At 39.4% G+C, this 13044-nt stretch overlaps 1 protein-coding gene across 2 annotated transcripts in view; it reads left to right on the top strand.

Moving 5' to 3' along the window:
• The window catches only part of LOC115729126, a 30670-nt gene extending 19517 nt beyond the window's left edge, over positions 1–11153 (top strand). Inside the window, exons 2-5 of one of the 2 annotated variants that reach the window (XM_048273295.1) lie at positions 2095–2105; positions 2209–3197; positions 7521–7828; positions 10388–11153. In XM_048273295.1, coding sequence (XP_048129252.1) covers positions 2221–3197; positions 7521–7828; positions 10388–10743 — 1641 coding nt within the window. In that variant the 5' untranslated portion in view covers positions 2095–2105; positions 2209–2220 and the 3' untranslated portion in view covers positions 10744–11153. The other variant, XM_030659572.2, reaches the window with a different exon arrangement.
• The last annotated feature ends 1891 nt before the right edge of the window (positions 11154–13044 follow it).

The raw sequence follows: 13044 nt of genomic DNA, 5'->3' as shown, positions 1-13044 counted from the left end.
GAATCTAGAACCAAGTCTACAAAATACAAATGATCCACAAGTCATCTCCAACTTGGAACGTCAATTTATCCATAAAAGAAAAGACTGCTCCAAGACTTCAAGTTGTAACCGCCTTTGAGGGAGATGCTTCAATTAAAAGACTATACATCTATATTATATAAAAAGACCGGTCCGGTTTGGCCGATTGGATGATTCCCACCCAAATCGGGAATCGAATAGCTACTCGCCGGTTCTAGAAAATTGAAATCGGGAACCAGACTGTTACCCACCGGTTCCATTCAAAATCGACCGGTTGGGTATGGTCCGGTTTGATTGTGATGGATCATGATTTTTTTGCTCACTACTAATTGGTAGTGTCACATCGGCGCCAGCGATCAAGTAGATTGAATTAACACAAATGCAAAAAGTTTAAGACTGAATTGGTTAAAAAAAAAAGTTTAATGCTGAATTGGCACGATTATAATAGATTTATGATTTTTTTGATAATTTTTTTCAAAATGAATTCTTTCATATATTATCAACCTCTTCTATCATTTCAGTAGAAGGAAAACAAAACATTGGTAATTGAATAACACACCTTGAGGTTAATTAGGGTATGCATGGCAACAATTCTAGTTCTCTAATTATGTTTCCGAAACAAAAAAAGGATGAGAATCGAAGAACAAGAAAAAAAGTTGGTTTTGAGAAAAAGAATCAATTTTGAGAATCACAAAATAAAATAAACTCCCACATTTCTCATTTTTTTCTTTTAGTTTTCTTATCATTTTTCCGTGGACCTAAACAGGATGAGATTTCATTTTCAAAGAAAAATATATAAGATAATTAATAATAAATAGATAAATTTTAAAAAATTGGAAAAAAAATTCTAAAAATTTCAGAAAATTCCTCAAAAATAGAATAAGCTTAGATTATGCTAGTTTGAACTCATTTTCATAAATTTGGGCATAGATTTCCTAGATTTTATTCTTTTTTAGGAAAATCATAAACACTTTTGAAATTAAACCCAAACTATATTTCTCTAAGCCTTGAGGGCTTCATTAGGATTTTATGATGCTATTTATCAATGCCATGATTTCTTAGTTATGCACTTCATTTCATTAGTCGTGATTTGCCTAGGCCTAGATACTTTAGACTTAGTAGTCTAGTTTTAAAAAAATTGGAAAAAGATAAAAATAACATGCGTGAACATTTAGCATTAACTTACCTCATATGTTAAAAAATGAATTAAAATTTGCATGAAACACGTTTTGAAGACACTCATCTTTGATATCGAAAGGGTGTCGGTGAAAACACCGACGTAATCAAGATCCCAAACCTTAGATTTTTCTGGTTGCGTAGAATCGAACGGGTTCTCTCAATCACTCAATAAAGTTTTCGATCTACCTTTTTTCAAAGAGTGGTGGCGATTCCATTTGCATATATACATACACATGCCACTAATCACACTAAGATCGAGTCTAATATTCCATTGTTGCGATTTTGGTATAAGCCTAGGAGGAATCGAGCCGATATGAAATCACACACTAACCCAACATGATTTTTCCTTTTTTAAGTTTAAAATGACTCGTTATGACGCAACAATTAAACGGAATAGCGTGAAAAAATGTTATATGCAATATATTATATGAGAGAATCAATATGAATTAATCTTCAATTAATTCAAAATATGATGAAATTTGACAAAATAACTACGTAATTATTTGACTTAAATGACTAAAATTAAAAAAAGAAATTATTTTTGGGAACAAAAATTTTATGCAGCTAACAAACGTGTTCCTGTTCCAGGAATAGAATTTTGTGTAATTACTAAACACGTTCAGATTTTCTAAAACTCATCTAGAAAACAGAATAAAAAAAATAATTATAATCAAAATCACTCTTTCGGAATAAAATCATTGTCGCCTTTTACTAATAAAAGTATCCGGTCACTTCTTAATCATGCTTTTAGTGTTATTTTTTTTTTTTGTCAAAACTTATTAAACGTGCTTTACGAAGGCAGCAGTCCTTGTACTCAAAATTGCATTATAAAATTAAAATCCTCGTCTTCCCCACTGAAGCCTCGGGCCGAGCTGCTATTCGTTCCCCAACCTTCGTCCTCTCTCTCGTACACTCTCTCGCTCCCTGTCTCTCGGTCAATTCACCGTTACTCCAGACAGCATGTCCTCTCTCTTCTAACACCCCGCCCATAATCTGCACATCTCTCAATCAATTTGAGCTCCGATGGCCGGTGGCCGGAACCACCCGAAATATCACCACAAGCCATCTAACGCCACCGCTTCCACCGCATCGTCATACCGCACCAACACCACCACCACCCCCACCACCAACAAATCTCGGTTCGAATCCTCCTCCGCCCCTCATCGCTCCTCCGACCCCAAACCCAGCCCGAAGACGGCCACCACCAAACCCTCCCCCAAATCCGGCCCCTACCCAAGCCCCGCCCGCCCGCGACCCCCTCCCGTCCCGAACAGCCCCGCCCCTCCCCGTGGCACTCCGTCCCACCCGTTCCCCGACCCCACTGCCCTCGGCCCACCCCCTCCCCCGTCCTACGGCTTCCATATGCTGGATCGCCGCACCATCGTGCTTGCCGATGGCAGCGTCCGGTCCTACTTCGCGCTGCCCCCGGATTACCAGGACTTCGTTCCGCCCCTGCCACCGCGGCCGCTGGACCCTGCGGCTGCCCCCTCAGGGCGGTTCTTCCCTGGAGCGCCAAGGCCGGAGTTGGGCGGGCTTCCGGGCCCTGATGCGTTCCGGGGTGGCAGAGAGGAGTTGTTCGTCCGTGGGAGGCAGCCGCAGGATTACTGGAACTCGCTCGGGCTGGACTTGTTCGGGCCCGGCCCTGGAGAGGGGCCCTCGAAGAGGAAGTTTGGGGGAGAAGGAGAGGATAGAGACCGGGTAGATGATGAGCAAGACAAGGCGAGAAAGAGGCAGCAAGTTTTGCAATATGGGAACCCAGACAGGCATCCGAATCCGGGTCCTGGTGGGTCCTTCGCTGGTCCGAGCGGAGAGGTATTCAGGGGTTCAATGTATGGGCGTGCTATTGAGAGTGCGCGCTTGGAGCATCAAGAAGTCGATCATGCCAAGCTAAAGAAGGCATTTTTGCGTTTCATGAAGATCATTAATGAGAATGGCTTTCATAGAAAGAACTATCTCGAGAATGGGAAGAATGGACCCCTTAAATGTGTTGCTTGTGGCAGGTTTGCTATGCTTGCGCTCTATGGCTTTCTTTATTTTGTTGTGTATTATTTGAAGTTGAATGCCTTAGGGAATCTGTGGTTCTTTTAAGTACTGTTGATTGTTCATTGTTATTCTTCAAGGTGCCATGTTGTGTGGGTTTATAATGCAGTCTACATTCTTGTCAGTTTATGGTTTATCTTAGCAGAGGATCAGAAGAAGCGGACATCTTGACATATTTAAATTTGAGAGCAAAAACCCACTATAGAGGGTTAAACTCTTTTAGCCCTCTCAATGGATTATAGATGTGCCTTAGCATCTCTTTCGTAGAAATAATCGTAGTGCGTGCTTTGCCATTTGACAATGCTGCTTTAAATTGTCCCACATAGGTCTTGCTTTGAATTTTTTGATCAGATCAAATATGTTACTTCAGCAAATAAATGGGGGACTTAGATTGAGAAGTGAAGCTGACCTGAATTGCACGCATTGGGTCATATCACTGGATATATGTGTATATATGAAGTGGTTTATTGAGAAGTTGACCAACCTGACCTGAACGTTGTGTGTTTGGATGGTTGATATCATTAGAGGTCAAGCTGAATGTGTTTGGATGGTTGAAAATACTTTGAGGCTTGAAAATACTTTCAAGAGTATATCAGGCTTGAAAATGCTTTGCGGCTGATACTTGCATGGAAAGGGGAATAAAATTATGTTTTATAAGCATGAGAAGAAGGACCAGGGTGTCATGTAATTGTATTTCTATATCGAAACTCTACCGAGCTTGAGAGTGAGCTGTATCAGCTTGACCTCTAATGATAGTCTCTGACGGCTCGACAGAGTCTGTTTTGCCCATGTTGCTACATATTTATTGGCTAAAGTAAGGACAATTCAGAAACTTGACTGTTCTGTTTGTAATGCAGAAGCTTGATCCAGTCTTTTCTCTGCTGAGATAATACAGAGAAAAGTACTTTTGATTGTGTGGAGTGAGATTAGGGCACAGCCACAGACTAAATAGGTTCAGTAGTTTCCTTCAGAATTACATTAGCTTCTTGAAATCTGACATTTTTCCGGTAATCTTCTTCTGGAGCAACGTTAGTTTGGCCAGGCGGATGCCAATGTAGATACACGTTACTGCTTCATTATTCTTGATTTGCTTTATGGTCTCATTTGGTGGGATAAAATATCTGGAGGGGTCTGAGTGCTACTGATGTTCTCATATTCCCATATTTTCTTTCTTGTTAGTACAAGAATATATGATGGTTTCTATTTTGATATTAGCAGGCGCTTTTAAGTTGTAATATTATAACTTATGGTTGATGAAATTAGGTGTGAATCACCTTTTTATTTGCTAAAGTCACTTTTGCTCTTTGAACGGTAATATGATAGTGTCTTTGATAAATTTACCGCAAACAGAAGAGTACATGTGGCTATTTAGAAATTGTTTCTTTATTAGTTGTTGGTTGTAATAATGCAGAGGGTTGCTGCTCTAGATATAAGAATGAGCTCTGGATATGTGTTTGCCTATTTTAGTATGCGTTGTTTCTGAGTTATTCATCTAGTTGAAAGACCGTTTGGAATTTGTTCTTCTGCCGAGATATGAGTGCTTCTTTTGCAGCAGTGTGAAGATTCATGAATTTTTTTGTGCAAGATGAATGATTCTCTCTTTTGGCCCCGCAGTGGGGTTCAGGGTTGGGCTTTTTGTTGTGTGTGTTGTGTGTGGGTGGGGGGGGTGGGGGGGTGGAAGAGGGGAGAGGAGGAGGAGGGGAAGGATTGGTTTTGTTTTCTCAGTAATCATTCTTATGAGACTCCTCTGTTTGAGTAACATGCTTATCATCCATTAGTCTATTTCTTTCCAGCCTTTCTAGAAATATTGGCTTTCTTTGTCAAGTTTGTAATTGTTGAATGGGTGCTAATTAGGATAAGATGAGGGAGAACCATCTGAGATTGTGGTCACATGAAACAGTTCCATTAAGATGTTCTTGTAATTTGGTGGAGATACACCCTAAACAGGTCAAGTGAAGTGATAGAATATCTAATGATAAACGAAATTGACTTAATGAAGGATATAGGGTATTTCAGTTTCACTATGACTGTGCGTTTCGAATGTAAAACAAGTGACATTAAGTTGTGCAGTCTTTCTACTTATGACCTATTCATTAGCTACAACAGAAACAAAATGTCTTTTATTTTAGCTTTTTACTTGTTTCAAATATGAGGTTGTCCTTGCAACGATTTTTTCGACTTATCTGGTTCGTGGGTCTTTCAAGAGGTGAGTACACCTTTCTGCATGGAATTTGTCAAGTAATAGTGACTATCTAACTTTTTACCCTTGATTGGTTGGCATTATTTTGTGCATGCCATGAGGATTTGACTATGTCGGTAGCTTTGTTCTTGACTGCCTATGTGCCATTACATGATCATTTGTTAGCATGGCGATTCTTGTTAGTTTTAAGTCTGTTATTTATTGCTTTTTAGTTTTGGCATTTTGTCCAAATGGATAGATGTGCAAATGGGCTGCGTTGTCTTCGTAGTCATGAAAAGAGGGTGGTGGGATGTGAAAGACAGAATAACAAGATATAGATCACTAAAACCATTAGCTGCCTTTAGAAGTGCCTCTTTAATTATAGGTTTCGGACTAGGACTAGGACTAGGAACTGCTTTAGTAAATTTCTATACTTTCTGGAGATGGATTGGTAATGGGACCTTGGAGGTCTTGATTTTGGCCTTAGCATTTTCTTCATGTTTGGAGTTGCTAGGAACATTCACAATCAGAGTTCTTTCATGAGGAGAAGTGATTTTATAGGCCGGAAGGGTGGAGGGACGCTAAGAATGATGTTTAGGTCATGGATCTTATCTAGTATTTGTACTATATGGATACAATGGGGGATGTTATGAGAGGATCCATGTAAGCATGTGATTGATTGTTTCCCGCTGACAGATTGGTGTCCAAAACATCTGACACAACTGAAAAGTCAAATTGACGTGATCGAAGCTGATGATTTGCTGTTGACTCTGTTTGAGGACAAACATCTGGTCATTCTAATCCTGCGATTCTGTTTTTAGTTTGTTTCAAGCCACAGTGGCAAAACCAACTGAGTAGGCTTGAAGAGGATTTGTTCTTTATTAATATTATGTGGTTTATAAGCTTACAACAACATCAAGACCTTTTAAGATATGCAAAAAAGTGCATTGTTACTATAAATATTTATGAAAGTACCAAGGGGTTACTTACCTCCCCTACATGGCGGCTTCATGATGAAAGACAACCCTATACAAAATTAAACGCAAAAGATTGCTTCTGCATTTCAAACAAACTAGAAATATGAAACTGTACTGCCCACAATACACAATGTGGAGGGGGTATGACCAAGCACCTCTAAAGATGTCGCAGGCGGATTCAATCTGTCTCTTTAATGAGCCAAAAGACAAGTAGAGAAATTATCGTACTATCTTTCTTCTTCCCAACACACAAGCTAATGGGCCTTCTCCAAGCTTAAAGTTCGTGTTGCATCGCGCCTGAAGTGACCCTCTTTACTTTTAAAACTGCAAATACGTAGTCCAAATTTGTCTAGCTCGATTACAATGTAAAGTGATTCACATTCTCCCCCTCATTCTTACACAAAATTCCATGTGTTTTCATTTCTTTTGATGATTGTCCAATGTTACTATTCAATGTGATACAATTGTAATAAAAACTATATGTGAGTCATTCTTCAACTAATTAATTTGCAAAAAGTAACTCCTCACTTAATTACTTGAAACCTGAAAACCATATTTGGAGTGGGACTGGTTTCAATCCAGTTCTTTTTTAACTTTAATCTCAGGTCAGTTCAGATCTGGTTGCCTACAAGAATTTCAAGTAATTTGAGGGTGGATTTTTGCACATAACCTGACTGGTCTGGCCTCTGTTTGCACTTGCATTGCTGAATTGCATTTGTTAGATGTATTCTAGAGCTAAAAAATGGGCCTTTTGAGAAATTCTTCTCTGAGTCCTTCGTAACTGATGTGCCCTATAGTAGATTATGTTTACCTATCTAAAAGAAGAGCCCTATCATAGCACATAAAATCTTCTTGATTTGATTTTGTGGTAGATAAGTAATGGCCCTTTACTGCTTTTCAACGTTGGTGAGGCAAAAAAGGGAATGGACGAGGCAGTTCTTCTGATTGCCAAATTGTTATAGTACATTAATTTGCGTAATGGCACCGATTACTGGCCTTGATGCGTCAGATTTCCTTTCCATATCGGAATTCATTTTGTAAGTCTTCTGCATTCATAGCTTGTGGGTGCCCAACAATATTAGGATATAGTTGAGAAGTTCTTCATTTCATTTGATATGCAAATACAGGTCGTCTAAAGAGTTTCAAGATGTGCATGGTCTCATCATGCATGCTTACAACTCAGAAAATGCTGACTTGCGTGTGGATCACTTGGGCTTACACAAAGCTCTATGTGCTTTAATGAGTTGGAACTATGCAAAGCCTCCCGATAATTCAAAGGCTTACCAATCCTTACCCGCTGAAGAAGCAGCGGCTAACCTGGAGGATCTGATCATGTGGCCGCCAATGGTTATCATTCATAACACAATTACTGGAAAGAGTAAAGAAGGGCGCATGGAGGGGTTGGGAATCAAAGCCATGGATAATTATGTCAGAGGTATAATCCACCTCCATGCTTTATTGTTCTTCAAGGCTCTTGCAACTGGTGTGATCCATTTATGGTCTACTCTATTCCATCTACCCAACTTTCTTCTGCAGCCTGACCTTTTAAACCCCCTTATGCTATGAGTGTTAGGTCTGATCTGGTATAGTCATTCCCCCACAAGTCTTGACCAAGTTTACTGGTGAGGTCTTGCCTAATAAATGACTACATATTTGAGGTTCAGCCCGTAAAGTGAGATTCTTCTATTTGATCTTTACTGTGCTATATCAGTACTACCTCAGAATCCCCATCTTGAAGCAAAAAAATGGTTGGACTAGTTCTGAAAATTTCCACTTGACAGAGCTGAATAGTTCCAGGAATACCATGCTAGTCACTTAGTAATTGAAATAATTCGCTGTTGAGTTTGTATTTTGTTGAGCTTGTGAAAGTACTACACTATAGCATTTTGTTTTCTTAGAACCAGAATACCACTTGTTCTTCATACGAGGACATGAAGACTGTTTCAGTTAAATCATCAGTTAAATTCAATGCTGTATTCCTGACTCGAGGTTCCTTAATTATTGAACAATTAGAAATTCTGCTTATCATTTGAAATATCAGAGAGACTGCCAATCGTGCTCCTTTTTCTATAAGTTTGAGGCTTACCAAAGTAAGTGATAAGTTTCAAATTTTGGTATGCTTCACACTGATGTTGTTCTACACTCGCAGTGGGTCATCTGAGTAAGTCTTTGTTAATTGGGATTACATCGAGACAGACGATGCATCCTAGATCTAACTACTGAGAATTCTATAGGCATCGGGTGCCTAAATGCTTTTGAATCTTTTAACGTCCAATAGGTTTGGTCTGTGCGTGTCTGAGGGTAGGGTTAGGGTGGGTAATGTACCAGGGACCAAAACATGTTAACCAATTTCAATAGGGTATATTACAATGGAGTTGCATAACGTTTTTATGACAGATAATATGATAGTACTAGCTGTTAGTCGTTAATCTATTTATTTTTTACTAAGTATGGAAAGGGCCTCATATGACGATTGGTTTAGCTGCAGGTTTAAAGCCTTGGGGACTTTTCTCTGATTTTTATTTTTTACTTAATTTATTGATCAGCATCAAAAGTCGGTCAAAATTCAACCTGTAAAAGTTAGAAGGAGGTGCTACAAGTAGATGTTGCTCCTCTAGCTTTTGGGTATGAGTGAAGGTGAATAAATTTCTTATAAAGATATCTTATTTGATGACGCTGCAACTTCTAGTATCTCTTCAGCAAAAGTAAAATGGTAGACATATTATAAGTTTCTTAAGTTGCTCTTCCCAATTGCTAAATCCAATAATAGTCTCAGCTAGATCTGAAATACCAAGCTCTAAGCTTAAGCTTCTTGAGGCATGCTTTCAAACGGCATACCTTGGAGTTCAATCTGTTTGATCTTGTCAAGGATCGGATATTGTTTCATCTGTTCAACAGCCTGATAGATGTACTTGAGGTCATGTAGCACTGAATCTCGGTGTTTCTACTAAGTTTTGATTCAAGGTAATGTTGGTCTAGTAGGTGCCTGTTTCACCTTTACTTTTTTGTTTGTACAAGTTCATAGAATTTCGTTGAATGAGTACCGGTCAATATCTTCGGTGTATTAGTTGAAGGCCTTATGTTCAATGCTTTCCTCTTCTCCCAAGCTGCGGCAGATAGTATGTAGTGACAACAATATAGGAAATACTATACGCCTGTATGATTGAGTCGATATTTAGAGCTGATCAGGGTAGAATAGTAGCATCTTCTTTTCCTTGTGATGCTGTTTAGTTTTTCAGTGGGGAAGATGTTTTTTGTACTTTGCCTTTTTTCTCTTGTATACCACATGTTTAGTGATGGTGTCCAGCTTTACTCGACATATTTGCTTTGCAAATATGAACTGTAAATCCATTTAGAAGTTTCAACTATCTTCTACATTATGTATCATTTCTCCCTGTTATTCGGGCTTGGGACTGTGTGCAGAATACATTAAACTGGCTGCTTTACATGAAAATTACTCTTGCTAGACTAGTTTAGATCACTGAATTGTGTGAAATCAATTAGTCAGATTGGTTCAATGTCCTTTTGAATGGTTGATTCATACATTTTGGTAATCATGGCCACTGGGTCATGATAATTGATTGATCTGGAAATGAAATAAGGCTAGCTGATATTTTCTTCTCGTTTTTTTTTTTTTGTTTTGGCCTGGATGGGGGTTTTTGGTTTGGGGGGGGGGGGGATAGAATGGTAGATTCTGTATTCGATAAGCGGTTGAGCTGCAGTATTGATCAACCTTTGTTAGGGTGAAGATATATGTACACTTGTAGTTTTTTTTTTTTTTTTGTTATTTTGATTGGCATTATCTGGTGAAAATAATTCTAGTGTCTATTCTGCAGTCTAATTTTCTTCAAACAAGAGTAACCAATTGGATTAGATAGTGACCTAATTAGAACCTTTGCGAATGACATCCATATGGGTTTATTGCTGCTCGGTATATGAGATACTGTAGTTCTTTTTGACTTGTTGTGTTCTCTTATTCTTTTGTGGTTTTCAGAGCTTGGATTTGTGGGTGGCAAGTCAAAGTCCTTATATGGCAGAGAGGGTCATCTAGGGATAACCCTGATTAAGTTTTCTGCAGACCAATCAGGCCTTAAACAGGCCTTGCAGCTAGCTGAACACTTTGAGAAGGACAATCATGGACGCAAGAGTTGGGCTCGTTTACAGCCCTTGACATTGGGGAAGGATGATGAAAACAATCCAAACCTTGTCAGGGTGGATGGGAGGACAGGGGAGAAAAGGAGGACTTTCTATGGTTATCTTGGAACAGCCTTGGATATAGATAAGTTGGACTTTGACACACGGAAGAAGGTGGTATTTGAGAGTAGGAGGGAAGGCTTATCATCCAGTTAGAATTTGGCTATCACAACTCAATGTGCTTATGACATAGATCTTCTTAGCTAAAGTATGTTGAGTGTGAATTTCACCTTTAGTGGCTGTGAGAAGGGATGAATACCTATGTGTTAATTGCTGACAATGCTAGATTATCAAGAGGTGAATAGCCTTTGAGTATGGTTTTTTATACTTTGATATAGTAATGATGATTTACAAGCATAATATTTTTCCAGCGTTAAGTTGGATATGCCCAACTAATATATCCTTCAAGGTGTGTTCTTTGGAGTCTATATCAAGTGTGGAAAGCTGCGGGAAGTCCACACTTACATGCGCTGTTTTTCTCATACAGTGAGAGATGTGCGTGATTTCTTCTAGTAAAACAGATCTAAAACGAGATTGATCCTATTGTAGTTTCTTCTTTGTTCTTTTGTGCTCTGTTTTGCATCGTTTTCTTTTGGGCCCCTTTTCTTCTTTGTGGTGTAGGTATGTGTTTGTTGGTTCTGTTGGTCAATTGACTGCGTGGTTTGCAGTCCCTTCTTTATTTTAAGGAGCACCACAAATGCACCTACTAGTTGAAAGATTTGACGTCTGAAGAGTTGCTCCTAAAAGATTGAAGGCTAGGAGTAGAGGGTCCATGGACAGGTTTTATAAGTTGTAACCTGGGTCAGTGTTCTCTATTTAAAGGGCAGCATCTTGTCTTCCAGCCATTAGAATATAAAATAGCCTGAAGATTGTGCTTAATTTTGAGTGCTAGATGCTTTTATTGTCAAGTTCCCATGCCATCTTCTCTGCCTGAAATCCCACTGGTTCCTGTTGTTACTCGTGGTTTTGTTTTGGTGCTGGTTCCATGGATTCCTGTAAGAACCAGGAAGCTAATCATTCGATTCTTGCTCATTGCCGTGCTGGATTTGTGGCTACCTGCAGAAAATCGACTATCATTGCTCTGCCTTGCTCTTCTTTTTCAAGTTTGTTACTTGAGGACATTTTGATTTGTGCTGCCTGCAGAACATAAATAAACACGTCTCTCTCTCTCTCTCTCTCTCTCTCTCTCTCTCTCGGTGGACAATTTTTTGTATAGTTTATCTAGATTCTTGTCGGTAAAATTTGACGATCATAGCAGAGGCTGCAAACGATTGCTCTCGGCAGTATGATTGGAAAATACCACTTCATCAGGTAGAATTAACCTTGTTGTTTCACTGGAGGCAGCATTTACTTGCTACATGTGAAGTGAAAAGGAAGTGAATGGAGGTGGGTTAAGGAGTCAAGTAAGGGCTGAAAGGGGTTGAAAAGTGGAAAAATGTATGGCTAGATACTTCCTCTTCATGTTAGTGCTGTTGCAAGGAAAGCATGCACCTATAGATCGCTTCACGCATTTCTTTTCTGCTGTTTTCTGGATAATTTGCCCCTTTTTAAGTTCTGGGATGCATCTGAGGTTGTGCTTTTGTAGGTTATCTATGTTTTAGACAACCTTAAACCCATGAACTGGGTGCATAAGTGGGTTCAATCCCTAATAAAGGGCAGTTAAATACTGGTCCAGCAGCATAATCAGTGGATTGAGGTTTCTAAGACCTTTCCTGAATTGTGGAGTTTGTGATTCGATCCTTCATAGCTATGCACATACTGAAATATTTCAGGATAGCTCTTGAACAAGGCTATCTCCAGGTTGTCGCAAACTGCCTTTGGTGATGAAACGGTAGAAAGGCAGGGCTTAGAATAGTCAAATGGTGCCTAATTTTGTCGACTGAGTTTGGTAGGCGACTTCATTTTATTTAGCTGTCTGAATTTTATATTACTGGGTGATTATGGTCAGGTGCAAGATTCCCACACGCTTCAGATTCCTAAGGATTAACTATGATTCCATGGTCCTTACAACTATTGACTTAGCATTGCTTGATTAGACCAACTCACTCGGCAACTTTAGTTAATTGCTCGAGTTCTTTACGGGGTTACTCGAATTTTAGAGTTCAGTTTCGTCATCGTAGAAGAGAATTTGCTGAACGTTCTCATGCATGAACATATCCGAATCGGATCTAATGTTGTTTTGAGTAGTTAGGTAAAACATGCTCGTGCACATGCTCAGTAAGTACCTTCTTCTTTCCCCTTCCATCGTCGAGTCGTGATGGGTCAGGTTTTGTAATCTCTCTCTCTCTCTCAAGTGAAAAGGAAAATGTGATTGTTCCATGTGCTAACATTGGTTTAGCCTATTCACTTTGCTTGATCATTGGTTAAACCCTGTTTCGAGCCATCGGTTACAATCATTGCTCACGGCGTACCAGCACCCCCCAACGTGGACCCATCATGATACTTGGTGTCCAAGTG

Source organism: Rhodamnia argentea, chromosome 1 (genome assembly GCF_020921035.1).
Source record: "Rhodamnia argentea isolate NSW1041297 chromosome 1, ASM2092103v1, whole genome shotgun sequence".
In the NCBI taxonomy this organism is placed as follows: domain Eukaryota; kingdom Viridiplantae; phylum Streptophyta; class Magnoliopsida; order Myrtales; family Myrtaceae; genus Rhodamnia; species Rhodamnia argentea.
The sequence above is the reverse complement of the archived record's forward strand: the minus strand, read 5'-3'. Positions and strand labels throughout refer to the sequence as shown.